This window comes from Vigna angularis, chromosome 9 (assembly GCF_016808095.1).
Source record: "Vigna angularis cultivar LongXiaoDou No.4 chromosome 9, ASM1680809v1, whole genome shotgun sequence".
NCBI lineage: Eukaryota > Viridiplantae > Streptophyta > Magnoliopsida > Fabales > Fabaceae > Vigna > Vigna angularis.
This window is the reverse complement of record NC_068978.1, coordinates 4,336,812-4,363,214: the sequence shown is the minus strand read 5'-3', so window position 1 is coordinate 4,363,214 and position 26,403 is coordinate 4,336,812. Positions and strand designations below refer to the sequence as shown.

General features: G+C 31.4%; 3 protein-coding genes across 3 annotated transcripts; 1 reads left to right on the top strand and 2 right to left on the bottom strand.

Annotated features, from left to right (window-relative positions):
• The first annotated feature begins 1,337 nt into the window (after positions 1 to 1,337).
• LOC108347585 (protein STRUBBELIG-RECEPTOR FAMILY 7) lies at positions 1,338 to 9,455 on the top strand. The gene is made up of 16 exons (XM_017586928.2): positions 1,338 to 1,562; positions 3,359 to 3,482; positions 3,587 to 3,658; positions 3,733 to 3,798; positions 3,893 to 3,964; positions 4,060 to 4,131; positions 4,522 to 4,593; positions 4,696 to 4,761; positions 4,859 to 4,921; positions 5,013 to 5,317; positions 5,855 to 6,159; positions 6,491 to 6,762; positions 7,545 to 7,677; positions 8,366 to 8,502; positions 8,604 to 8,760; positions 9,133 to 9,455. Exons 1-16 carry the CDS (start codon positions 1,478 to 1,480, stop codon positions 9,283 to 9,285), a joined length of 2,154 nt encoding a protein of 717 aa, XP_017442417.1. The 5' UTR covers positions 1,338 to 1,477; the 3' UTR covers positions 9,286 to 9,455.
• Positions 9,456 to 10,607: 1,152 nt separating this feature from the next.
• Positions 10,608 to 14,358, bottom strand: LOC108347637 (26S proteasome regulatory subunit 7). Its single transcript, XM_017587021.2, has 10 exons — positions 14,153 to 14,358; positions 13,299 to 13,380; positions 12,783 to 12,874; positions 12,618 to 12,695; positions 12,399 to 12,460; positions 12,142 to 12,286; positions 11,847 to 12,065; positions 11,586 to 11,767; positions 11,137 to 11,312; positions 10,608 to 10,963 (listed from the first exon to the last, which is right to left on the bottom strand). Exons 1-10 carry the CDS (start codon positions 14,237 to 14,239, stop codon positions 10,806 to 10,808), a joined length of 1,281 nt encoding a protein of 426 aa, XP_017442510.1. The 5' UTR covers positions 14,240 to 14,358; the 3' UTR covers positions 10,608 to 10,805.
• A 2,627-nt stretch (positions 14,359 to 16,985) lies between these two features.
• LOC108346961 (uncharacterized protein C23H3.12c) lies at positions 16,986 to 20,590 on the bottom strand. The gene is made up of 8 exons (XM_017586038.2): positions 20,292 to 20,590; positions 20,152 to 20,216; positions 19,973 to 20,071; positions 19,515 to 19,562; positions 19,355 to 19,424; positions 19,156 to 19,227; positions 17,878 to 17,997; positions 16,986 to 17,230 (listed from the first exon to the last, which is right to left on the bottom strand). Exons 1-8 carry the CDS (start codon positions 20,481 to 20,483, stop codon positions 17,069 to 17,071), a joined length of 828 nt encoding a protein of 275 aa, XP_017441527.1. The 5' UTR covers positions 20,484 to 20,590; the 3' UTR covers positions 16,986 to 17,068.
• Positions 20,591 to 26,403: the final 5,813 nt, after the last annotated feature.

Genomic DNA, 26,403 nt, shown 5'->3' with positions numbered 1-26,403 from the left:
AAAAAAGTGTGAAAGAATGTTTTAGGACGATGATCAATCTTATACTCAAAACAAATATACTATAAAAGAAGTAAATAAAAATATATATTATTAGTTCAATATATTATTTTAAGATTTTTTTATTTTTGTTTTTATAAATCTATTCTTTTAGTTAATTATTGTTTTCGTTTTAATAATTTTTTAATTACATTAATAATAGTTTTTTAGTTAGAGGTAGATAAACATCTGGTATATATCAGAACGATATAAAATTAAAATAAATTTATTATAAACAAGGAAACCTGATGGGTATTGTTTATTTATAGGATACACATATTGGATATATATTTGTGTTTTCTTTTATTTATTTTTATCTCCTTTTTGTAAATTAATTGTAACTCTTCTTTTAATTGCATGTTTCTTTAAAGGTATGTTTGACTATATTATAATTGTTCGATGTAGAAATTTACTGGATTGTTTATAAACCTTTGTGAGACTCATCCTCTTTTTTTTTCATGTGATAACTAATAGCTGTTTAACTCTACCTTTTATTGCATTTATATAAAATAAAATTTATTATAATTTTACTGTTTTCTTAAAGTACTTTCATATTGCATTGTTTATTTTGAAAAATCCGTTATTTATTGTTATTTTAGCATTACATTTCAAAATATCATAATCAATTAATCATGATAATGCCCATGTTTCATGAAATTGGTATGTCAATAAAAATAATAAAAGTAAGATATAAATCAAAATATTTATTTATTTTTTTGCAAACTTTATGGAGAGTATTTTAAGTTATAATATAATAGTATAGTAGAATTTACTATAAAAATAATTCTTTTATTCAAACACGATTAGAGATCAAAATCAATTAAAATTATAATTACTGAAAACATTTTTTGTTAAATAAAATTGAAATTTATAAAAAAAAAAACATTTTTGTATCATTTCGTGCTTAGCAGCTATTTCGGCATATGATTTTCCTAAATACTAATAATTTAGCAAGTTACTTTAAAAATATTCAGTTTTTATGAATTAGTCATTCAATGTGATCTAAAAAATAGAAAAAAAATTAAGCAAAAAAAAAAAAGACAGAGAGGAGAAATAAACGAGTTCTTTAATTATTTTTACCAAATAATACTCTTAATTCAATAAAGGAAATGAGAAAAGATATCATAGGTTAATTAAAAAGAGAGGACAAAGATTAACAATGGAGTAAAATATTTATTTTTATTTATTGAAAAATAAGTTTGTAATAATTTATTTCCTTAATTAGACATGACGGCAAGGAAGGTAATAAATAATTTCCAAAATAATGTGATAAGGCGATTCGTGCTTGCCAGCTTTACTGGGCAATGGTGGCAACATATATAGCCATCACTAATAATTAATTTTGCGAAAAATTAAAAATTGGCAAAAAGGGGTTCATTGCACATCCTTTTTGCTTTCTGGGTTGAAAGAATTTTCGAGAAAAGATTGATTCACAGGAAAGATGGTGTTGGATCCAAGGCTGGTGCTGTTAGTGTTCATCAGCACCTGCATTTTGGCCATTGATGGTGACACAGATTCAAATGACGGTTAGTGTGTGCTCTGATCTCGCTCTCAGCTTTGCAATTTTCATCACTCCCTCTGTGTGTTGCATTATGCTACTGTTAGTTACGACTGCTTCTTTCTCTGCTTTCTTCCCTTATTGCTGAGATGTTTTTGTTTGATTGTCTATCATTTTGTATGGACAGCTCTGCCAATTCATCATCAGATTAGTTTGATTTGGCTTATGTTTTGTGTCTGGTTTTATTGGTTTTTAAACCATTGTGAAGTTTTCCAGCTGATCTCTTGAGTGACACTTGTTTACTTTAGTTGCCCTGAATGACACTGGTACTCAATGATTTCAGCAAATGGAAGGACTATTTTTTTTTTGGTACTTTTTCTCCTTTTGTTTTCAGCGATGTTTGAGCTGTGAGTTCTGTCTGTATGTAGCCGGTTGATGCAATTCTCACTTCTTCACTGTAGAGAATGTTGTCAATGAATATGGACTGATTGAACATCTGGAATTTGGTGCAACAATACGGTTCCTGTTTTCTTATATTTTCTTCTTATTTTTACAGTTGAACGAATTTCCAAGTTTTTAGAAAAAGGAAAAACAAGTTAGAATAATATCCACTCATCCTTGTGACAGCTGAGTGGGACCCTTAATCTTCGACTTCAATCCGCTACCATGTACTTGTTGTCTTCGATAATTTGTGTGTCGTTTGTTTGATGTTCAGATTTTTCCGTTTTTTATTGTGATATCAAATGCATTGAAACCTTGAAATTCTATGAGAAGATTGAGCTACACATATTGCAGTTCAATGTTGTTTCTGATCTCCCTACGGGGGTATGTAAAAATTTTAATAAAGTACTTAGACCTCGTGTCACTGATATCTTGGGCTGTTAAGCTCACCACTCTGTGGCTGCTCTCCATTTGTAATAGGTTTCAGTGAGATTTGAATTATTACATATTGATTGAAACAATTCCACTGTCATGCTAGATTCAATCTTGAGCTGTATGGAATATCTGATATACCAATCACTAAAGTCTCGTTGTCTCCAGCTCTCAATGTAGGATTTGAGAATTCGTGCATGGACTAAATAAGCTTGTTTTACTGGTTTTTTCATCGTATTATTCTTTTCTGATGCTATCCTATAATATATTTATTCTTCTTTCGTTATCCACATCTGCGTACTTAACCAGCAACTTGCTCTGCTTCGTGACACTTAAAATATATAAATGTTTGCAAGGTGAACATATGATGTTTAAATTTCTACTAAACCCCCAACAATAAACTTTTGTAAATTTAAACATGTGATGGTTTAAAATCCTTTCATATTTACTCTGATTTGGTTGGTGGCTAGGTGATATATATGTGAATATATTTTCTTCATATTCTCTGTAGTCAGTAATATTATTTTCTAGTGAACTCCCATTCACGCATTAATTTAATATGGTATCATGTATTTCGGCCCATCAGATTGCAGTGCATCATTTTAAGAATCCTCAATGAATCTGAGTTTCTTAATTATTACTTCTTTCTTGATGTTTAATGGATTAAAGTCAGCATCTCAAATAATCCATTCTTCAATGTGAACATTTTCTGAACTTGGGCTTTGAAGATTAATGATTTAATTTGTTACCTTATGCTTGTAAGTTCGAAGTGATATACTTGTAAATGCTATGATAATAGCTTCAATAGTTGGCAAGTACTTTATATCTTTAGATATGTAAAAAGGATGGTGGTGATTGATAAAGACACTAAATTAATAGAAATATTTCATACAACTTTCTATTTAACATGTCTGGGGTTGGCAATTATCTTTTTCTGAATGTTTGATGCAGCTGGTGCTCTGAGGGCTATGTTTCAAAGTATGAACTCACCATCTCAGCTAAATTGGAATGGGGCAGATCCTTGTGGACAGTCTTGGCAAGGCATCACTTGCTCTGGCAATCGAGTCACAGAGATGTGAAGTCACAATCTTCTCCCTTTCACTTGATATGACTTGATTGTTATTGCTTTTGGTGCTGTGGCATCTGATTCATTATTTGGTTATTTTCACTTCGTTTCAGTAAGTTACCTGGTCGTTCACTTTCTGGATCTTTGGGTTACCAGCTAGAATCCTTGTCATCGGTTACAAACCTGTAAGTTATTCATCATTTAACTTGTTTTATATGTATCGTGGTTACTATTCTTGTGACCTTGTAAAATTCTGCAGAGACATGAGTAATAATAATCTTGGTGGCTCCATACCGTACCAACTTCCTCCTAGTCTGCAGTACTTGTATGTTTCTATTATCTTTTGCTACTTGTTTTGTTTTTTTGTTGTTTTTATTTTATAATTTTAATTTCTAACATTCTTGTTACTTTGGATGCAGAAATCTTGCCAATAATAATTTCAATGGGCAGATCCCTTATTCTCTTTCTCAAAAGGCTTCGCTTATTGTCCTGTGTGTAAACAATCTTGACTTCTTCTTGACATCTTATTGTATAAATCTCCTTCACAAGCAACTACATTTTTTCTAAGTTAATATTTTTAATGTAGGAATCTCGGTCACAATCAGCTCCAGCAAGCACTTAATGTTGATTTCCAAAAGCTTTCTTCCCTCTCTACATTGTGAGATTTCCTATTGCTCCTGCACTTCAACTATGTAAAAGTATAAATGTCTATCAAGTTTATGTTAACCATAAAATAGTGATCTTTTTCTTTTTCATTCTGAGATTTTATGCTTTTTGCTATGGATTATTTTCCCTGTTCATTTGATAATTTCACAATATTACTTTTGATCCCATTTTAGGACAATTTATGCTATTCTTCTGCAGAACAATTATTTATCTCTATACACTGATTACACTATATTTCACATGTGCTTCTGTTAATTTAAAAACCCATGTTTTTCAAAAGTAAAAAAGGAGGCTTTGTTTGTTTAATCTTCAAATTAAAGTATGCTAGAATTGCTTCAGTGACAATTCAGGGCCAGTTTATAATATCTATTGTTTGTTGCAGGGATCTCTCATTCAATTCTTTTACAGGTGACCTGCCTCAGACTTTGAGCTCACTTTCTAGCATAAGCACCATGTAAATGTCTGACTTTTCTTTTTCTTTTTTTTTTTCCATTTTTCTGCTTATGTTTACACGGTATTGATTGCATTCTGAGTTGAGTTGTTTACTAATATGTAGGTATCTGCAAAACAACCAGTTTACAGGCACCATTAATGTCCTTGCTAATCTGCCTCTGGAAACTCTGTGTGTTTCTGTTTCATATATCTGCTTGGAATGCTCTTTCGTATATTTCTAAAGAAGTATCTTTTCGGTTTAATTTATATTCTTAAAATTATTTCAGGAATGTGGGAAATAATCATTTTACAGGCTGGATACCACAACAATTGAATAACATAAACCTGCAGTAAGCATTGTCATTATCAGCACCTTTTCCCAAGAATAATTTTTTTTTCATAAATTCTATAAATCTTGAAAATGGTCAAATTTAATGACAGAAAGGATGGTAATGATTGGAGCTCAGGACCTGCACCCCCACCTCCTCCTGGGACACCTCCAGTAGTACCAAGAAATCGAAATCACAAATCTGGGGGACATACCCCATCAGATGCTGGCTCAAGTGACGATGGAGGCAAAAAATCTGGTATTGGAGGTGGTGGCATTGCTGGAATAGTAATCTCCATCCTGGTTGTTGCGGCAGTAGTGGCATTCTTTCTGGTGAAGAAAAGATCTAAAAAGTCGTCTGGTGATATTGAAAAGCTTGACAATCAACCCTTGGCTCCTCATACTTCACATCATCATGGTCTGCATGTTATTCTTGTATGCTATTGAAAAATCATTTTTATTCTATTATATAAGGTCTCCCTTATTTTAGATCACTTGTATATATTGTATTCATAGAATTTCAATTTTCTTAGGTTCATCCTTCATTCTAAAGCTACCTTCTCTATTGGCACTTGGCAGATATGCTTAAATATAAAGTACTTAATTCTGGTTTTGATATATGAATTTGGTGATTTAACCTATAGTGTTAGAAGATAATCTGTTTTTTAACTGTAGGCCAGTTGGTGGCATTTACTTCAACACCTTTTTCAGGGACCAACGCATGCTCGGCACCATGGATGTGATTAGACTAGAGAAAGCATATTTTTGTTATGATTAATTAGTTGAGCCAAACTGCAACCCCAATTAGAAAATGACTGGGCTAACGACATTTTTCTTTCTCCTAGTGGATGTGACTGCTTTGTCTTAATGCTTTCAGTTTAAATTTTAGCTGCTAAGTCATTCCGCATTCATTATGTTCTGATTGAAATTGACATATTAATCTGTCATAATGCAGAAATGAATGCCCTGCAAACTTCATCTGTAACTGACTTGAATACATTTGATACACCTACGGCCCCGATAAGTCTTAAACCTCCACCTTTTGATCGCCATAAATCATTTGACGAGGATGAGTTTTCAGTGAAGCCCGCCACTGTCATTAAGCCCACTACAGTGAAGAAGAACGTCACAGCTCCTACAAATGTAAAATCTTATTCTGTAGCTGACCTGCAGATTGCTACTGGAAGCTTCAGTGTGGATCAACTTATTGGTGAGGGGTCTTTTGGACGTGTATATCGAGCTCAATTTGATGATGGAAAGGTATTCCTTACCTTTTTGTTTTGCACATATCCAATCCCAGAGGCAGAGATATATGATTCCTAAATAGCATCACCACATTACATAATTTTCCTAGGAATGGCTCTATAAAAGCACGTGAATGTATGTCTTTTTGATGCATATAGAAAGTCCTATGGTTTTACAATTATAAAATAGAAAACGTCTGAGAAGTCCTGCTGCATGTATATGACACATGTACAACCAATATAGACCACAATAAATGACAAGGATTTTCTATTGTAGATTGTGTCTAGAATCTATGAATATGCTTATTGATGGTTTTGATCTTGTTTTTCTTCTGCAAATGTTGTAGGTTCTTGCTGTTAAGAAGATAGATTCCTCTGTCCTTCCTAATGATTTGTCTGATGATTTTGTGGAACTGGTTTCAAGCATATCCCATTTGCACCATCCCAATGTGACAGAGCTTGTAGGTTATTGTTCAGAGCATGGACAGCACTTACTAGTCTACGAGTTTCATAAAAACGGATCACTGCATGACTTCCTCCACCTACCTGACGACTATAGTAAACCATTGATATGGAATTCACGCGTGAAGATTGCCTTGGGGATTGCACGTGCTTTAGAGTAAGTTAGCTGCTTGTTAAAGTTAACTCTCATTACTGAATCCAGTTTTCTATTCACTTTTTAGATCCTCTTTCTCTCTAATATTTCTTCCTGAGTCATTTTTCTTGACTTTTGCATGCTCACCTGTGTCTTATTTGGTTTGATATTTTTCATTTTTCATAAATTTGTGCATTTTCTCTTTGTAAATAGATCCTTGTAACCATATCTTTGTTTTCTAAAAGGTCAAAATGTTTAGATTATTGCTCTATCTAGAACCAACTATCCCAAAAGCTTAGTTGTTACGTGAAGGCTTATGCATGCTTTTATATTATCATGTTCTGTTGTACAAGAGCCTTTTTTTGCTTAAAGTCTGGACAATGCTAACATATCACCCTACCCTGGGATAAAACTCTTGTCCATTTAATAGACTACAATATACTGACAAGAAATAGTTTTTAATTTGAAATCTTTTGAGTGGTTTTATGTATAGCAATTACTAAATCTATGTTCAAATTTGAAAATGAAAAAATAGGATAAAATCGATTGAGGTTATAAAATTTATCTATTAATTTAAATTTTATACATCATCAGATCTTTAGTCAACACACTATCATCAAATAAGAAACTGCTGCTTAGCTGTAAGTCCAAAGGACTTTTGTGGCAACTTTGGGGAAGAAATTAAGGGCTTTTACTACTAGTAGAAGTTTAAAACCTAATACAAGACAACACAGAGCTAGACTTCAAGCATCAATGTATACTTTTGCCGAGAAACCACAACCTAACTCTATTTACGTTTTTCCTAGGTATCTTCATGAAGTTTGTTCACCATCTGTTGTTCATAAGAATATAAAGTCAGCCAACATATTGCTTGATACAGATCTCAATCCTCATCTTTCTGACAGTGGATTGGCAAGCTATATTCCAAATGCAAATCAGGTGATTTTTAGTTTGTTGGTACTTTATGGTTTTATGCTATGAATTAGTGTTTATAATTGAACATTATGGTGTTTGGCAAGGGTAGTTTAATTTACTCTTTTTTGCTACTTTTCTCATTTTTATAGGTTTAACCACTCATTCTCACTTTCCAGTTTTGAAGTCTTTGTTTACTTAAAACTGTAATTTGTTGGCTCGTGTCATGCTCAAGTTATAACAATTAGGGAAAGAGAGTGTTTGGACGTATAAAATATTCTGCACTATTAATCATTGGCTTTAGTTGCCTAGCCTGTTTCTGAGACTCGTCTCTTTTAAAAGCTTAAGCTGTTAATCGGAGGCTCAATATTTGCACTTTAAGCGTAGACAATGCTCAAGCCACCCTCACTTAAAGCGTAGACAATATGGCATCAAGTCATAAGCTTGAACCTTATTGCCATCATTTTAATAAAAAATAAATTTAACCTAATTCTGAAGAACCAAGAAGAATTGAATTTCAGACCACTCAATCATGGTGAATCTAATACCATGTAAAAAACTAATTATCCTAAAAGGTACAATGTTCTCAAGATTGAATACATGTCATTGGCAAGAATACTGACAATTCTCTTACTGAATGATATTTCTCCTTTTTTTCCACGGACCTTTTAATACTAAAAGGTTTAGAAGCCCTAACCTTTTCTCTCATGTTCAGGTATTGAACAATAATTCTGGATCTGGGTATGAAGCTCCCGAAGTTGTCATGTCTGGCCAATACACTCTTAAGAGTGATGTCTTTAGTTTTGGGGTTATCATGTTGGAACTTCTTAGTGGACGGAAACCATTTGATAGGTGAAAGATTGATATACCTTCTAACGTGACAGTTTTTACATGTAAATTCACTCAAAACATAAATGGACTCATGCATAGTTGTTAAAACGTACTTTTTACAGCTCAAGGCCAAGGTCTGAGCAGGGTTTGGTTCGATGGGCAACACCTCAACTCCATGATATCGATGCTCTGGCTAAAATGGTTGATCCTGCATTAGAAGGACTATACCCTGTGAAGTCTCTTTCTCGATTTGCAGATGTTATTGCTCTTTGTGTTCAGGTAATGTCAACTTTGTTTGATTGAAAATTTTTATTTAGTAAATTGCCAAGGAATCCTTGTTTTGGCGATCTACATGAACTCCTATCAATAATAGTTGCTCAGGCAGTGGGGTGCACTTAGAGATGAAGAACATTGAAATGCATGAGTTTAATAGGAAGATTGTATAGTGTAGAAGTTTCTACATTTTAACCAATTAGAACTTATTATTTGTATGACTTCTATTACTGTTGTTACAAAAGCCAAGAAACATAAATGCATGATACTGTGTTTACACGGCAGAGTAAAGTCTCTTTACACTATCATTACATGGATTGTTTTACTCTCAATGTATTGACTTGTTATTATGTTATTCTGATTTTACTTTTGGGGCAGCCGGAGCCGGAATTCCGACCACCTATGTCAGAAGTGGTTCAAGCGCTGGTTCGATTAGTGCAGCGAACTAACATGAGTAAGAGGACGACGTTTGTAACTGATCAAGGAGTATCCAACCGAGGGGGAGATAACCAAGAATCACAAGACATGTAAATGGGAAAAAAGCCTTGTGTTGATAGAATGGCAGAAAAGAAAAATAATATTCTTCAGATTTTTATCATTTCTTTTTTTAACCCCTCGTTCAGCCAGTTTTCCTTATAAGTTAGATGATTGTACCTGTGATTTTTGAATGTAGACACCTGTTGGTGTTTGTTTCTGAGCTATTTCTTTCATCTGTCGTATAAATTTCAATAATTTAACCTTTTGCAAGTTGAAGCTCGGTATAAATTGATGGTTGCCATGTAGGAATCATATTTTGTGTTAGTTTGAATAAATATTCAACCTATGTTGGGCTCATTTACCTCCACTGCTTAATCTTTCCATCTGACTCCTCTACCAAACCATGTTCTCAATTTGTCATGGGATGTTAGTTTACTAATTTGAAAAGACTAGTGGTGTTTCTTAATTATTTGAGTGTTTGAATGATTGCTTCTAATGGACAATAATTCAGTTGCGACTTGTACAGTTCTCATGGGGAATGAATACGCTACACTTCACATATTTTTTTATCACTGCTGCTTATTTTAACGTTATAAAATCAAATGCCATCGTTGACCAGTTATAGATAGAGATGTTTCTCATCATGTTGGTGTTTGCAATATATTTCTTCATACCAAAGTTGTTTCATATCTTACAACTTTTCATTTATTTTATTTATTGATGTAATGTTTTCCCATGCTATCGTTTTTCCTTTCATCGATAAATGTAACTAGTTTTGATTTACCGTATTTTAAAACACTTCATTTCTTTTATTTACTGCTGTAACATTTTCTATGCTTTTCTTTAAGTTTAAAGATAATGATACAATTGAATAGTTGATAATCCATTCTTAAACTATGACGGTAATAAAATGGAAAAACATATATTAAATTTACTATATAATTAAAGTATCCATTCTTAAACTATGACGGTAATAAAATGGAAAAACATATATTAAATTTACTATATAATTAAAGTAAAAATAGATGAAAAAAGTGTTAGATATTCATTTTATTCTTAATTTGCTTGAGTTACTGAATGCTGAAAATATTTAAATTTAATAAAAATTGATGAAGACATAAATTTATTCAATAATTTAAATACCACAGAATGCATTTCCATTGTCTCTTATATAGCGAAAACAATTCTTGTTTACAGGAATAATATACAGAAATAATCATTAAAAATGAATGACTTCAGCGTATTATTTTAATCTGAACTACTGAAATACGATCCATTGTTTTTATTTTTCATAATAAGCAACAGTTTCATCGAACAACTACAATCAAGTTTCCTAACAAATAAATTTCTTCATACAAATGACACGACGAGGATCGTTTTTCCCCCAGTAACGAAAAACTTGCATTAACAATAAGTACAATTGTTCTCAATTTTGGATTTAAAGGCAAGGAAAAGCAAGGATGCATTCAAACAGGAGTTTCACATAAAGAATTACACGTCCTTCAATTTTCTCGGGGGAAAATAAAGATTGTACGTTCTAATATAGTCTGGGGAAAAGAAGACGAAAGAATAACTCAATTATAGACCATATATTTGGGAGTAGCACTGAACTTCTGGTATCCTTTGATGACTTTATTTACTGCATCAAGGAAGTCTTTCTCTGTTACAGTCTTCCTCCGGGCACGGATAGCATACATTCCAGCTTCCGTGCATACACTCCTTATATCAGCTCCTGGATGAGGCGATAAAAAGTATTTATGAGAAAACCAATGTCTAGAAATAATTCAGGTTCACAATGTCAGATACCAAAAAATCTCTCAAACCAGAACAAGTTTGACCAGAAAGTAGACTTGCTGAATACTGATCCTAGAAACATTGATGATGAAAAAGTTAAAGATAACATACCAGTGGAATTTGGGCATAGCCGAGCCAAAAGTTCAAATCGGATATCCCTTTCACAGTTCATGGTTCTGGTGTGTATCTTGAATATCTGTGTCCTACTCTCTAAATCAGGAAGGCCAAATTCAACTTTACGGTCCAATCGCCCAGGTCGTAGTAATGCCGGATCTAGAGTGTCAGGCCTGGAATTTGTGGACAAAGAAACCTAACGATAAGCAAAGCTTACAATAGCGATTAAAGTTCAAAATTGAAGAAAATTATCCACAGAAGCATGTAACATTTGCAAAGGAAGTTGCAAAGGAAACCTAGATTTGACTTTTTTTTCCTTACAAAACTGCCACTTAGGGATATAACCTTACAATTAAAAAGGATTAAAAGGGCATTTGGAATGCATCATGATTATGACAAAACTGGCACAATAATCCTGAGATGCTCTACTGATAAAATGAACCAACCTGTTTGTTGCCATCAAAACTTTGATGTTTCCACGAGCATCAAATCCATCGAGCTGATTCACAATTTCAAGCATGGTGCGTTGAACCTCGTTATCACCACCAACACCATCATCAAATCGTGCACCTCCAATTGCATCAACTTCATCAAAAAACACAATGCAAGCCTTCTTTGAACGAGCCATCTACAAGAGAAAATTTTAGGCAAATGATTAATTTCATGGAAAGAATTACCAAAATCTAAGAGGTCTGGTGCTTTTTTACCTGAAATAGTTCACGAACCATCCTAGCCCCCTCGCCAACATATTTCTGAACTAGCTCACTTCCAATAACTCTAATAAAACAAGCATCAGTTCTATTAGCCACAGCCCTGGCCAGAAGCGTTTTACCAGTTCCTGGGGGACCATAACAAAGAACACCCTTTGGAGGATCAATCCCAAGCTTGACAAATTTCTCAGGATGAAGCATAGGAAGTTCAACAACCTTGCAACGAAATTAAAAATTTAGTGCCACACAACAGTTATAATGTACGATGATAAGTGAAGTTTCAATGACTTACCTCACGCATCTTTTCAATCTGCTCTTTACATCCACCAACATCATTATATGTCACATCTGGTTTCTCTTCAACTGTCATCATTGTGACGCTTGGATCAATTTTTGGAGGCAAAGGTATCTGAATCTGATATTTGTTTCTATCAACCCTGCAATGATAAAATGAAGGTCAAACAACTAGCACACAACATAGCTAGCTAACGTGTTCCTCTTTTCTATAAAGGTAACATTCTTGCATCAAATTACTTATAGGATACATACCCAACACGCATCCCTTCCTCTATGTCAGTGGGGGAAACCTTGTCTCCCAGCCCAACAACAAACTGTCAACATCAAGGCAGAAGGTATATTAGACCCAACTTGGCAACTCCGAAAGAGAAAAACATGTCATATCTTTAGCAACAAGAGATGCCAGAAATCTTCTTGAAAGAAACAACTATCAGATTGAAAAGATTGTTAAAATAATAAAAATATAGGCACCTTGGCAATCTGCTTCACATTGATAACGTATTTAGCATCTTCAGAGTTTGGATTTATAATCTTGGTGCATCGTGCCACCTAATCAACAAATAACCATAATTAGCAATTCTCACAGATACTAAAAGCCCTTTAGAGCAAACTCTACCAAATAAAAATAATAATCACCTGAAGAGGCTGCTCCTCCTGCATCATTTGCTTATCAGAAACAAGATCCCACTGGCTTGGTGCAGCTAAACCAGTATCAGACTCCTTGATTCCTATTTATAGCAAAAGGAAGCAAACATCTAAGGAGGTATGCAAGTGTTAACGGCATTCAGTCATTCCAACTAGCACAACCAGTCGAACTAAAAATGCAGCAAAAACAAAACATCTACACAATAACAATCCTTTCCTTTAGTTTTTTTCCCTCCGGTTAATGACTGCAAAGCCACAAACTAATTCCATCACCTATAGGGTGAAACATGATAAATTTAATAATAGTAAAATTACCCAATTAAGTACCACTTTTATCCCATAAAAAAGAAACGAAGAGTAGAAGTGCACTGGCTAGATCTTTTGCACAAATAATGAAAGGCAAGCACAAAAATAGGTAAAGATGTAACTTTCTTTAGTTTAACAACTAAAATGATCTAGCAAGCAAAATAATGAAATACAGTAACAAACTAAACTCTTTACACTTACCACACAAGTCATTCACTTTCTTAGCCATGTCTTTGATTTCCTTCTCTACCTTTTTTATGCTTGTGGAGTAAGGTCCCAAACCCTGAGTAAACCAAAAAATACTATCAGAGACTCTATAATTTTAAATACACTACGATTAGCAAGAATAATCTGTGTACAGAAGTTATAAGAAGATACTGAGAAGGGGAATCAATAACCAACACACAAGTAAAACATCTTGAGAGACATAACTATGACTCATCATATTTGAAATTGCAGAGTAAAGAGACTCAGCATGATCGGTACTTCATATTTCGCCACACACATCAGTAGCACCTGAGCAACCCCTAATAAATCTACATAGTCATGCAAGCTTTACCTCGACAAGGTTAAAACTCAAATAAAACTTTGAGCATCTATATCAAAATCTATGAACAATTATCTTACCACATAGCTACCACAAGAACTACAAAACAAGTAACCCCAAACTCTTGCCATCCGTAAAACCTATTGAAATCTTTATTTCTCTCTTTTTTCACGATCAAACCTTAAACTTCACAGGCTCCATAGTTAGTAAAAAGCTCAAAGCTACAAACTTTAACCGACCCCATGATCTAGAATCAGAATTACGTGAAAGTAGCTCAAGACCAGCAAGATTCCCCCAAAACACTAAGCAAACGAACCCCGATAACAGAAAAGTCGAAAGCAGATTAGACGTGCGATTCATTTGGGATGCCATAGGAAATGGAACAAAACAATAAGAACTAGAACATTATACGATGCTCACAAAAACGGGGATCTGATTAGCCTAAAAGAGAAAAGGGGGAAATTGGGAAATTAGGGTTTTAGAGAGAGAGAGTGACAAAGAAAGTTACGTAGGTTTTGAGGAGGGCGATGTCATCCTCATCTAGCGGTCGAGGGTTCTTCTCGTCCTTGAGATCGTCTTCGTGTTCAATCGCCATTGATTACTCTTTCTCCGATTGTGAATTTCTTTCTCCTCAAAGTTTTCTTTGAAGTGAAGCCAAACAAACCTAAAGAAAGGGTTCAGCTATCCCCTTTTATACGAAATTAAAAATGGAAAACACCAGACATAAATAAATTCATATTAAATCTATTGTTTTAGGAACTCAAATAAAATAATTTTACCTTGTGAGGGAAGTATTTATGTTCTATCAATAGTGAAAATAAAATAAAAATATTGAATTCTCATCTTTATATATAAGTATTTAAATAATGAATAGCATCAACATGTCGGTTATGCATATGCAAGAGGATTATTGTGGGATCTTAAAATTTTAATAATTAAAAATATATATAAATATGGTTAATTATTTAAGTAAAAGGTGATTTTTTTATTATTTATAATTTCAAAATTTATTTTATTTTAAAAAATTTAAAAATTATGATTTGATGAATAACTATTTAATTAAAAAATATTATTGTATATTAGTTAACATTATTATATATTGATATATTGTTACAAATTGAAAATATTGTTAGATATGGTTAAATATTAAGAGAATAAAGTATTATATTTTTAAAAAAAATATTAGACTTATAAATATATGAGATGACAAAATTTAGGAAAGTGTTTTAATAGAAATCAAGGTAAGTGAAAGAAATGAGAGTTTAAAGGTTGAGTTTTGAATTGGAAGAACGAAAGAGTGAAGAATAAAAAAGAGGAGAAACTTATATTCTTGTTTTCTTATTTTCTCTTATCTTTTTGTTTATATCTGATATAATACTTTATGAGTCTATGGTAGAATATATGTAATTTAATGCTTGTGTCGGGTGATTCAACAAAGGTGATGAAGAGTAACTTTGCATAGTAGTATGAGGAATGAATTTTGTTGAGAAAGCTATTGAGGAGAGTGGTGAAAAATTATATTTATATACTTTATCAAATAAACTCTTAAAGAAAGTAATGAGAAGTTGACTTTGTATGTAAAGTATGAGAAAAAGTAAGGGTGGATTCTAAGCAATTATTATAAAGATGCATAAGAGAGTTACAAATTGAATCATAATATTGAATTCACCAGTGATTGATTAGTTATAATGATAACAAGTTTTGTTGGATTGTGTGAAATAGTCAATGTAATTGTATAATGTTCTAAGACATGTGACTGTATAATGTTTTAAGATACGTGACTGCAAGAGTTAAGTGGATTGTTATATTATGATTGATGTGTATTATGATATTTTGATATTTTCATGTTAGCTTACCATTCTATTTTGATATATATGTGATTTTCATCTATGATTATTGTGATTTATAACGAAGCGTTGAGGAAGAAGATATACACTAAAAAGAATTGTCAATATCAAAAGATCTTAGAGATAATATTTTGAAACTTATGTTTTTTATTTGTACAACGATATTTTTTTGTTGAGATTTTCAATAAAATATGAATTAATTTTTATTTTAAATTATATAATTTGTGTTAATTATAGAATTTAGAAGTCGAAAAACAACTTGAAGTTTTAAGATTACAATAAACAAAATATTATGATTACTATGTTTGTTTGGTCTTATGATGAATTCCGAATTATAGACAAACTTAAAACTTTGTTTAATGTATGTAATAAAAAAATAAATATTTGTTTTGTTGTTGTTTAATTAAATTCAGCAAATAACGAAGGAAAAGAAGTAAATAAGAAATAGAAGTAATACAAAATGTTGGGATACAATATCATCGATTGCATATCTAGCAAATATTAAAACATGGTGTTTAACAATTAAAGTTTTATTGTATTTCCTTTAAAAATATTTTTAAAACTTATAAGGTCCAATTTTATCCTGTTCAAAATAAAAATTATTAGACTATTTATATAAATCCAAATTTAATATGTAACTCCTCGTGTGAAATAAAGAATCAGGAAGACTAATTTTATCAACATTGAAATGGACCCACTAATTACAAACAAATCAAAAATAATATTTCTATTATAGTAGTAAAGGTTATTACAGAAGCAAATATCCAAATAGAGACTAAAGGTTATCACATTGAACTTTTTTTTTACTTTAGTTTTAATTCAAAAATAAAGTAATAATAATGATAAATTAAAATTTTAATAATTTCTAAAAAACAAGTAATTTTTATAAATATTTTAACTAATCTAAGAAAATGATGTTATAATCAAATTTATTTTGTTAGGCTAATAAAAGATAATGTAAAATGACTTTAAAAGTTATTAAAATTTTAATTCATAATTATCACATTAAATGATTTTATATAAATATTGTAAAAAAATTGTTTTATAATATTATTATCATTATTATATTAAATAGCTTGATAGAAATTGTTCTTCTTACACTTAATAGTCTTAAAAGTCAAAGTGAAACACAATTAATAGAACTCTAAAACAAATAATACTTAAATAAATGATGAATATCATTTGCCTGTCCAACTTGAGATATGATAATGATGGTAGAATTGTTTCTCGATATTACTTTTATTATTATCATTTCTACCCTTTCATAAAATAAATTAACTATTTTTAAACTGAGTGTAAACTTTTAAGCTAGAATTTTGTACCAAAACAAATATTAATATATACATACATAAACATAAATAAATGAATTACGAAAGATGATGACGGTTACATTATTCAAAATGCAAATATTCACCGGTAATCAGTTGTCATAAGGAAAATTAAATTGTGAAAAAAAAACTGTTCAGTTGAGTTCCAGGGATGAGTAATCCTAACTAAAATAAACAGCCATAACTAAAACTATTTATTGAAAAGAAACAAAATTACATTCTATTATTGAAAAAGAAAGTAAAATAGAATTAAATATATGATTTGTCTTTCTCGTATTTTATAACATCAGTTGTATTTAAGCTATAGATCTTGCAAATTTTCATGATAGTATGTCTACTAAGCCTTTTGTGTACATCCTCATCTTCTCCTACATGAATCAATTGGTCTAATTCTCTGCATGGCCTCAATACCTGATATTGATATATATGAAATAATAATAAACAAAAGTGAAACATATAACGAATATTTAGTATGATTAGAGAACACTACGAAAAGAAAAACATATTTTCTTTCTAAGAAGGAACCTTAACTAGTATTAGACTTGCTTATGGTAGAAAAACATATTAACAATAAAGACTAAGGTTTGAATTGAGACTAGCAGCGCTAGATTTATGAAAAGTGTTAGATATTTACCCTATGATTATATTGTGTTTATGATTACCTATCTATCATGATTATATTATATCTAAAGTTACCTTATTTATCATGTGTATCAATTTATTTTTATAAATAGAAGATTCTAAGAGAGATCAATAGTCCTCTAGAATTCTATGATTGAGGAAATCAATATTTTAATGTCAAATCAGATTGATCAATAGTTACTACTCCTATTTATTCTCTCCTTTAAAATAAATCATTTTTTAGCACAAATCTAAAAATTCCGGACTACAAGTTTTGAAAAAAAGTTTTCACTGCATAATTGATACAACAAAGCACATTAAACTGACTATCCAAAACATAATTGATACATATTTCTAATATTGTCTTCAACCAGCTTCGAAATTATACTCTTACATCCAAATATCTCAATACTGGCGCAGAAAGTGTAAATGGTTACCAAATTTTGATCATGTGAATTATGATGGCTTTGACGGTTAGAATCAGTTTCCTTTCTATCGGTAGGTGTTTGTAAAGTCTTGCTGCTGTTTGAGACCAGTTCAATCAATTTCTCACTCCCCTGAACAAAATTATACAAAACAACAAGAACTAGGGATCAAGAATGACATTTCAGGGATAACATTAAAAATAAAAATGGTAAGGCAGTTGTCAACTATGAACAAACAAACATGTAACTCTTTTAATTTCTGTAAAACCAAATGATGTCCACCATGATTTATAGTACCACCTTTCTACATTTGAAAGGTATATGGGTTGACTGGTTAAATTCCCAAACAGACATCCCTTAATATTCATTACTTTAGGAATTCAATGGTTTAATTACTCATTCATCCTTATAGTTTGTTGAAGTATAGTGCCTTTATTATTATTAATATTTATGTTAGGGGCTTCCTGCCCTTCTACTTTTCAGAACTATTGTTTCCTATAAATACAGTAGTAAGTTGTATTAGGCTTTCTAAGTGAAAAATATAAGACTTTTCATCTTCTCTCAACTCTTCAAGTTGGTATCAAAGTCATGATTAGAGCCTATCTTAGCGATATTTGTTGTTTGTTGGGCATATTGTTCCATCCGCTATCGGGCCGCTATCGGATCACCCATTAAAAATGTCTAATCCCACTCTCGAGATGTATATACCTCGGCGTAAGAGGAGTGTGTTAGAAGTCTCACATCAACTAGAGATAAGGCCAACTCATAGTTTATAAGTGGGTGCAAACCTCACCCTACAAGCCGGTTTTGTGGGGTTGAGTTAGGCTTAAAGTCCACTTCTAACATAGTTATATAAATTTTATCTTTTAGTCCCCATAAATATTTGAAATAATTTATTTTAGTCTTTATAAATATGATTTTAAGTGATGGTTTTTAAGTATGTGGATCTAAGGTAAAGTTAGTTTAGCTAGAGTAATTTAGCTTTTAGAATAAAAAAAGTAAGCTTCAAAGTAAATATAGAGTAAGCAATGTCCTTTGCCAATTTTACAACTTAACAAGAATATGACATCTATAAAACAAGAAACTACTCATAGAATTAGAAAATTAAGACTGAAACTAACAGTATAGAGTCCAAAGACATATAAACACAATGACAGAAAAGAAAAAAATGAATGGCAAGTATTGTGAATATAGCACAAACCTGGAGGGCTCTCCAATGAGAATATGTACGTAATAAAACCCAGAAGAATAGAAAAAATGAATGGCAAGTACTGTGAATATAGCACAAACCTGGAGGGCTCTCCAATGAGAATATGTACGGAATAAAACCCAGAAGAATGGCACGTTAGGCAAGGGTAAAATCTGCCATGCACAAATAAGACATGGATATCAATTGTCAAAAATAAATGAATATAAATATCAAAGAGCAAAATTACAAAAGAATGTAACAAAGCAATAAAATATTGGTAGTTAACATTCACATTCTTACGCAAAGTGCAGCAGTCAATGGAATTAGTGAAACAGAACCGTAGAGATATTTCCGGTGGATAATTGATCCCCTGCAAATAGATAACAGATCATGTGTAGACATATAGTAAAACTTAAAATTAAATCACAAGAAGCAGCACAAAGGAAGGAGCAAAAATCACCTCAAGGCAATATGTCTTAGTCTCCTACGAACAAGTTGAGCATTCAAACTGCAAATATTTTATAATTGCTATTGTTATACAAGCTTGAAAAACAATGTGTGTACTTCTGCTAAATTGTCCTCTTCACATGATTTTCAATTGCAGATTATTGGATAGAACTAAACAACTGGCAAGCTACTGTAACAAATATGACAGTAATGCAGAACGGTTATGTCAAACAAGGATAACTGCAATGTTTAAAAAGAAAACCAAAGATAAAGTCATCATGAAAGGTCTCGGATAGAAAACAAACACAACTTCATCTCTCACTTCACACACCACACTTTCCTCTGCTCTTTTCACGTTGAAATATCAAGAAAATGTCGAAGAATTGAACAATGTAAAACACTACTGCATAAAAATTAAAAATTAAACTCGAAACAAATAACACTTTCCCAAGACAAGTATACAAGGCCAACCTTGATGGGTATATGACTTCAACCCCAGTGATTTCTTTCGATATAGACTTCAAAAACATCTCCGAAGGCGGAACCCGCGACAAGAGCCACAACCCCAAGCTGCAAAAAGCTCGAAATCAATATCAACACAGTGAGAAACAACTTCATCAACGACCACAAAACAACAAAGCAAAACTAACCCATGAGTCTTTTTCTTTAAAGATCCCTCTTGGGCTTTCTCCAAGCCCGTCCATGCTTTATTCATCTACGAAGTAAGAACCAGATATTAAAAACAAGAACCCCAGAAGGTGAAATCAACAGAAAAAGAAAAAAATGTCACCTTGTTGGCAATGAAATCCACCAAGAGCTCAGCTTTGGCGTTAAGGGGTTTGGTAGCGGCATTTTTCCAAAAGTCCTTGAGGGTTGAAGGGGATTGAGAGAAAACAGGAGTGGCAGAGATAGAGTGATCGATTGTTCGCGTGAAACACCAATTCCTACCTCGTATTGGGAAGACGACTAATTTAGCTCTCATGGTGATGTGATGGCCAAGAATTGCAAGAAGAAACTTTTCCAGTAAAACCCTAGGAAAATGAAAAAGATGGAGATGCTTCTAAAATATTATTTCTGAATTAATGTGAGTATGAGTTCAACACAAATATAAATAACTAAGAATATAACAATAATAAATTTTTAAATATATCGAAATAAAAATTATTTTATTAATATTGAAAGCGTCAATTCATTTATTTTTTTAATAAAGTTTTTGTAACCATTTTAAAACGTAATAACTACTTTGAAAATTTTTGCCCAAAACACTTTGAATTAGTCTATGATGTATAAAGAAAAAAAAAATATACATGAAAATTAACTTCTTCCATAAATATTGTGCCGAAAATTAATACTGAGAAAACCATTTCGAATAAAAATGGTCATCTTTGTATTAACTTCATAAAATTCAACTTAGAAAATGAGGTGATTTGGTATATTTAGCTTTGTGAAAAATTTAAATGATAAATAAAAATTTAAAAATATTTAATTGAAGTTGACTTACAAAGATGATGCTCTCTCTGGCTTATTCCTGCATCCAAATTCTTCTAATTTTTAATTGGTTGGTATCAAAATAAGCATACATAACTGGAGATGACTTTATCCAATACAGTAATATGGGAGATATCTTTCTTCTGTGCCATAAAATAAAAAAACTTAATTATTTGGATAGCCTTACTTTTAAGTGACTGATAAGTGTGAAAAAGAGTTATTTTTATACTTATAAATGAGTTCAATCTTGTAATTATTTATGTTGTTCTCATTGAAAAGTTGTAATAGGTAGTAGATTGTTATGTAAAATATTGTATAGGAAATGATATATTATTTAAACTCTGTCAACCAATTTTCGCAAAGCGAAATCCAAAATTCGTACTGCCAGAAGAAGAAAATTCGCATAGCGCACCAGTACCTGTGTGCTGAGCGAATAACATCAGTTAAAGTGCAGCAGTTAAGAAAATTCGCATAGCGCACCAGTACATGTGCGTTGAGCAAATTAATGAATTTAAATGGCTTTAAAAGACGTGACAGAGCGACAGAAACATCTTCTTCGAACAGAAGTTCCGGACAAAAGAAAGAAACGAAAACATCTTAGGAACTTCCGGACACTACTTCAAGGCATCAAGACACCATTGTTGCAAGGGATTGCTTCAAATATGTACGTTGTAAATGACTAGGAGTAGTTAAATTTCTCTTTCGTTGGGATTCGATGTAATGAACTGATGTTTTTTTTTGTACACTTTGATGTCCAATTGAGTTATAAAAGGAAGAATTGTCATGTGTTGCACAAGTCCCTTGGGAGACGATACTTTTACTTATTCACTGTATTACTTGGAACGATTTGTTATACTTGTCAAAAAGTTATCAAGTTTTTAGCGCCGTTGTCGGGAACTTGTGTTCCAACACAAGGCAATTTGGGCATTTATGACTCTTTTAGACTTTGTTGTGAATTTTCCTTTTTAATGTTGTTGTGTATGTAATTGGTTTTAGTTTTTTTAAGACTTTCCATTGATTTAGTTTGAACTTAATGCATGTCTCGGGGTACGCTTTAGAGCTTGATGTTGTCATTGAAAGTTCTTAGGAATGAGATTTCAGTAGCGTAACTAACTAAATCAAACCAGATGTGCAGATCACCAGGGATGGGGTTGTGTGTTTGGATTCATTATTTTGGAACTTAAGGCAAGTTTGATGGACTTCTTACACCAAGGGATTGGGTGAGGATTTGTCATACTTAGGTAGGCACAACAAGAGGGATCTGAGTGTTCTAACTTCAGAAAACAGGGAAAGTGGAATTCTTTGCCAATTGTATGTCTCTTTTGTTTGAATTTCTTTTATGCAGTTTGCCTACAGATGTTTCTAGTTGTTGGAAGATCCTAGGGATGGGATTTCAACAGCTGAAAGGGGAGTACTAAGTGATCTTGCAACAAGAAGGATCTGAGTGAGGTTATTTAGGAAATTCATTTCAATCATTTTGCATATTGGAATTGTTGGTTGGTGTGCTCATGTTCTTCAATTTTGTTTCTTCTTTTCCTTATTTCTTTGTGTTTTTATTTTATTTTTCTATTTCACTTCTCTATATGTTACTTCTAATTTTATCTTTATGTTTTAGTTTTTGTAAGAAATTGTAAAGACAGGTGACTTTTTGATTTAATGGTTATGCATTATCTTGATTAAGTTGATGTGATTCTTGAAAATGATAACACATATGACTGTGGTGGCAATGTGCTTCATATATTTTTATTTGTGTGTGAGTATGTATGACTAGATCTGTTGAGAGTTGAGAACATGTGTTGAGAGTAAGAAATATGATGAGTTGTCTAGATATGGAGTTGACTTTTGCATGATTGTGATTCTACATACATACACACCTGTGTGGTTAAGGATGAGAGAGGCATTGTTTGATATTCATTATACAGCTACTTGGTCAAACAACCAACCTTAACACATCATGATACATTTGTGAACCCTTTTGAGCCTTGAAAATTTTTTCCTTCCACCTTGAGCCTATTAGATGATATCCTACCTTATACCTTAGAAGAGAACATGTATTATGCTTTTAGAGAGGTTAAGGTTGAATTCAAGTTTGTGGGAAGAAAAAATCAATAAAAAAAATGTGATAAAAAAAAAGCTCAAAATGAAAAAGAAGGTTGAGCTGTGAAAGAAAATGGTATGTGATGAATGATATATTTTGAGATTTGAGTATTGGATTGAGAATTGAAGTTGTTCTCTTCTTACTAGGTGTCTTTGAATCCAAGAAAAACCATAATTATTTTTCTAGCCAAACCAAACCTTAACCTGAAAAGACCTTTGGACTTAACCAATAGTGTGTGAAGTGTGTGAATCAAATGAAATGCAAAAGCTGATGAAGTTCTGTGTCAATTCTAATGTCATGTGAGGACAAACACTTGAGTGTGGGTAATGATAAATGCTGATCTGGTTGTTCATATTCTATGCACATATGATTTTGTGAGTGATGCACCATGTCATACTTGTTTGAAATATTTGGGAATGCATGTGATTATTCTGATGTGCAGAGTCATTTTATCAAAATGTCAAATGTCTGTTGTGATGTTCATTTTCTTATGTGATTTCATGAGGGCATGAAATAGTTCAAGTTTGGGGAGTTGATAAGTGTGAAAAAGAGTTGTTTTTATACTTATAAATGAGCTCAATCTTGTAATTATTCATGTTGTTCTTCATTGAAAAGTTGTAATAGGTAGTAGATTGTTATGTAAAATATTGTACAGGAAATGGTGTATTATTTAGACTCTGTCAACCAATTTTCGCAAAGCGAAATCCAAAATTCGCACTGCCAGAAGAAGAAAATTCGCATAGCGCACCAGTGCCTGTGCGCTGAGCGAATAACATCAGTTAAAGTGCAGCAGTTAAGAAAATTCGCATAGCGCACCAGTACATGTGCGTTGAACGAATTAATGAATTTAAGTGGCTTTAAAAGACGTGACAGAGCGACAGAAACATCTTCTTCGGACAGAAGTTCTGGACAAAAGAAAGAAACGAAAACATCTCAGGAACTTCTGGAGACTACTTCAAGGCATCAAGACACCATTGTTGCAAGGGATTACTTCAAATGTGTACGTTTTAGATGACTAGGAGTAGTTAAATTTCTCTTTGGTTGGGATTGGATGTAATGAACTCACTATAATTTTCCTGCTCAATATATCTTTCTTGAATTTACTATCATTGTATGGAAATATAATGTTATTTGAATGTTTTTTATTACTGGAAAGTAACTTTGAACATGAACGTAGATATAGCACTTAAGTGATTAATAACTTGATCATTCTTAACATCGGACTTAATGCAAATTGTATATTAAATTGACTAAGGGATTATCATTTTAATATATTAATTTAGAAGTAGTTGCTAAGGAATTAGAACTAGTATGCCTTGATGTGAATGTTTGAATGAAGTAATGAAATATTCAACAGAATTTTATATTCATATGATTCATGAAACCTAATTCCAATGAAGTTTCTTTTAAATATAATTCCTTGCACACCAACTGTTTGATAAAAATACCAAAAAAGAGTTTTTTGTGTTTTTTTTTACACTTTGATGTTCAATTAAGTTATAAAAGGAAGAATTGTCATGTGTTACACAAGTCAACGATACTTTGAACTTACTCTATATTACTTGGAACGATTTGGTATACTTGTTAAAAAGTTATTAGTGAGCTAAGTTGGTTTCTATTTCTATTACAAAAAGTATTTTAATTACATATTTTTTTAAAAAATATTGACTATAATGTTAACAACATGCTACATGTTAATTTATGTTTTTTTTAATTAGGTTTTTGTTGTGACACATAATATTGTCAATGACAAGTATTATGAAATGTGATAAAATAAGTATGAGTGTCAAGTGTATTGTTAATGTTTTAATTAGGCTATATATATTTATTTGATTCAGTTTAATCTTAACTTTTTTTAAAATTGGTTAATACGATTTCATTTCAAATTAAAACAAAATTTATCAAATATTATATTTATATTTTATTAAAAAACATTTTTTACCTTATTATATTATTTTATATTATTAATTCATGATTTATGAATAATGACTTTAACCACTAAATTTTAATATAAATATTAATATAATATTTATACTAAATTTATTATTTAATTTGTTTTTATAAAAAAACATAAATTAATAATATATTAGTTTTAAATACTTTTTTATTAAAAGTTTTGAATCAAATTGAATCTATAAAAAAAATATAGAGAATAAATCAAAATTAAGACAATGACACCTACTGTGATAAAAAAAATTAACAAACAAAAAATTTAACAACCTTTTTAAATAATTTTTCTCTTAAAATAAACCAGTAATAACTCCACAATTATTTGGACTACTAGAGTATAATATTAAATAAATAAATGAAAGTAACTTCACAGCCCTACTACTTAATTCACTTCTTCAACCTTAAAACATATAAACTAATATAAATACTTAAAAAAAATGTTACACTTGTACAGCTCTTAAGGCCACTTACCTTATGTATTGCACCATCATATTCATCATTGAGAGTTTAACATCATAATTTATTATAGAAGAGAAAATGCAATATAGTTTGTTATTAACATCATAAATTCATAATATAAAATTATTTAATTATAACGTTGTTATTGGTAGGTTAATGTATTAAAATAAATAAATAATGAAATGTATATTTATTTATCTTAATAATTATTTCAACTTTAAATGATCATTTCCAAACACTAGAATGTTATTAGATCTATTTACTAAGAAGTATCCAGGTTTCACGGCCTAGTTAACCACTTCAATTATTATTATTATTATTATTATTTTACCATGAAAGCCTTTCACCAATTAACATTTGTCAACTTAATAAAGTCTATCCAATAACTTAAGTATTATAAAAAATATATATTGAACAATAAATAAACTAACGTACTAATAATACTAAAGTGACAAAAAAAATATTTAACAAATTGTTAAAATAAATAAAAAAATAGAAAGACACTCAAGACAGTCCCATGCTCCCATTTTATAATCTATACACCCGAAACTTCTTCTTACAAAAATACTACACGACCCATTGTTAATTTATTATACCAAAGAAACATAAAGTGGTCTACCACTAACTTCTTTTCCACACTTAACACTATTTTACTTGACACTATTTTACTTTTAATTCTATACTAATTAACTTTATCTCTTTCCATACGCCATGATTGTGTCCTTGTCGGAACAGCATATACATAGTCGACAAATTTCTGGTTGTAGCATAAATTTATTACCCGTTAATGAGAATGATGCATCAAAGCTAGCTTCTAAAATATTATAAAAAAATGCAAGATCTGTATAAGGTCTGCACTAATTCAGAATAGGAAACAATAACATCTATAGGATCAAGACATGTTCTG

Excerpts from the sequence above, each read along its gene's own strand:
- LOC108347585 (XM_017586928.2), top strand. The coding sequence starts at position 1,478 with ATGGTGTTGGATCCAAGGCTGGTGCTGTTAGTGTTCATCAGCACCTGC. Across the intron at positions 3,965-4,059 it reads AAGGCTTCGCTTATTGTCCT|GAATCTCGGTCACAATCAGC; the intron begins GTGTGTAAACAA and ends TTTTTAATGTAG. Across the intron at positions 8,761-9,132 it reads TTATTGCTCTTTGTGTTCAG|CCGGAGCCGGAATTCCGACC; the intron begins GTAATGTCAACT and ends CTTTTGGGGCAG.
- LOC108347637 (XM_017587021.2), bottom strand. The coding sequence starts at position 14,239 with ATGGCGATTGAACACGAAGACGATCTCAAGGACGAGAAGAACCCTCGA. Across the intron at positions 13,381-14,152 it reads TCGCCCTCCTCAAAACCTAC|GGTTTGGGACCTTACTCCAC; the intron begins GTAACTTTCTTT and ends TGGTTTACTCAG. Across the intron at positions 10,964-11,136 it reads GCTATGCCCAAATTCCACTG|GAGCTGATATAAGGAGTGTA; the intron begins GTATGTTATCTT and ends CGCCTCATCCAG.
- LOC108346961 (XM_017586038.2), bottom strand. The coding sequence starts at position 20,483 with ATGAGAGCTAAATTAGTCGTCTTCCCAATACGAGGTAGGAATTGGTGT. Across the intron at positions 19,425-19,514 it reads CTAAGACATATTGCCTTGAG|GGGATCAATTATCCACCGGA; the intron begins GTGATTTTTGCT and ends ATCTATTTGCAG. Across the intron at positions 17,231-17,877 it reads ATTCACATGATCAAAATTTG|GTATTGAGGCCATGCAGAGA; the intron begins GTAACCATTTAC and ends TATCAATATCAG.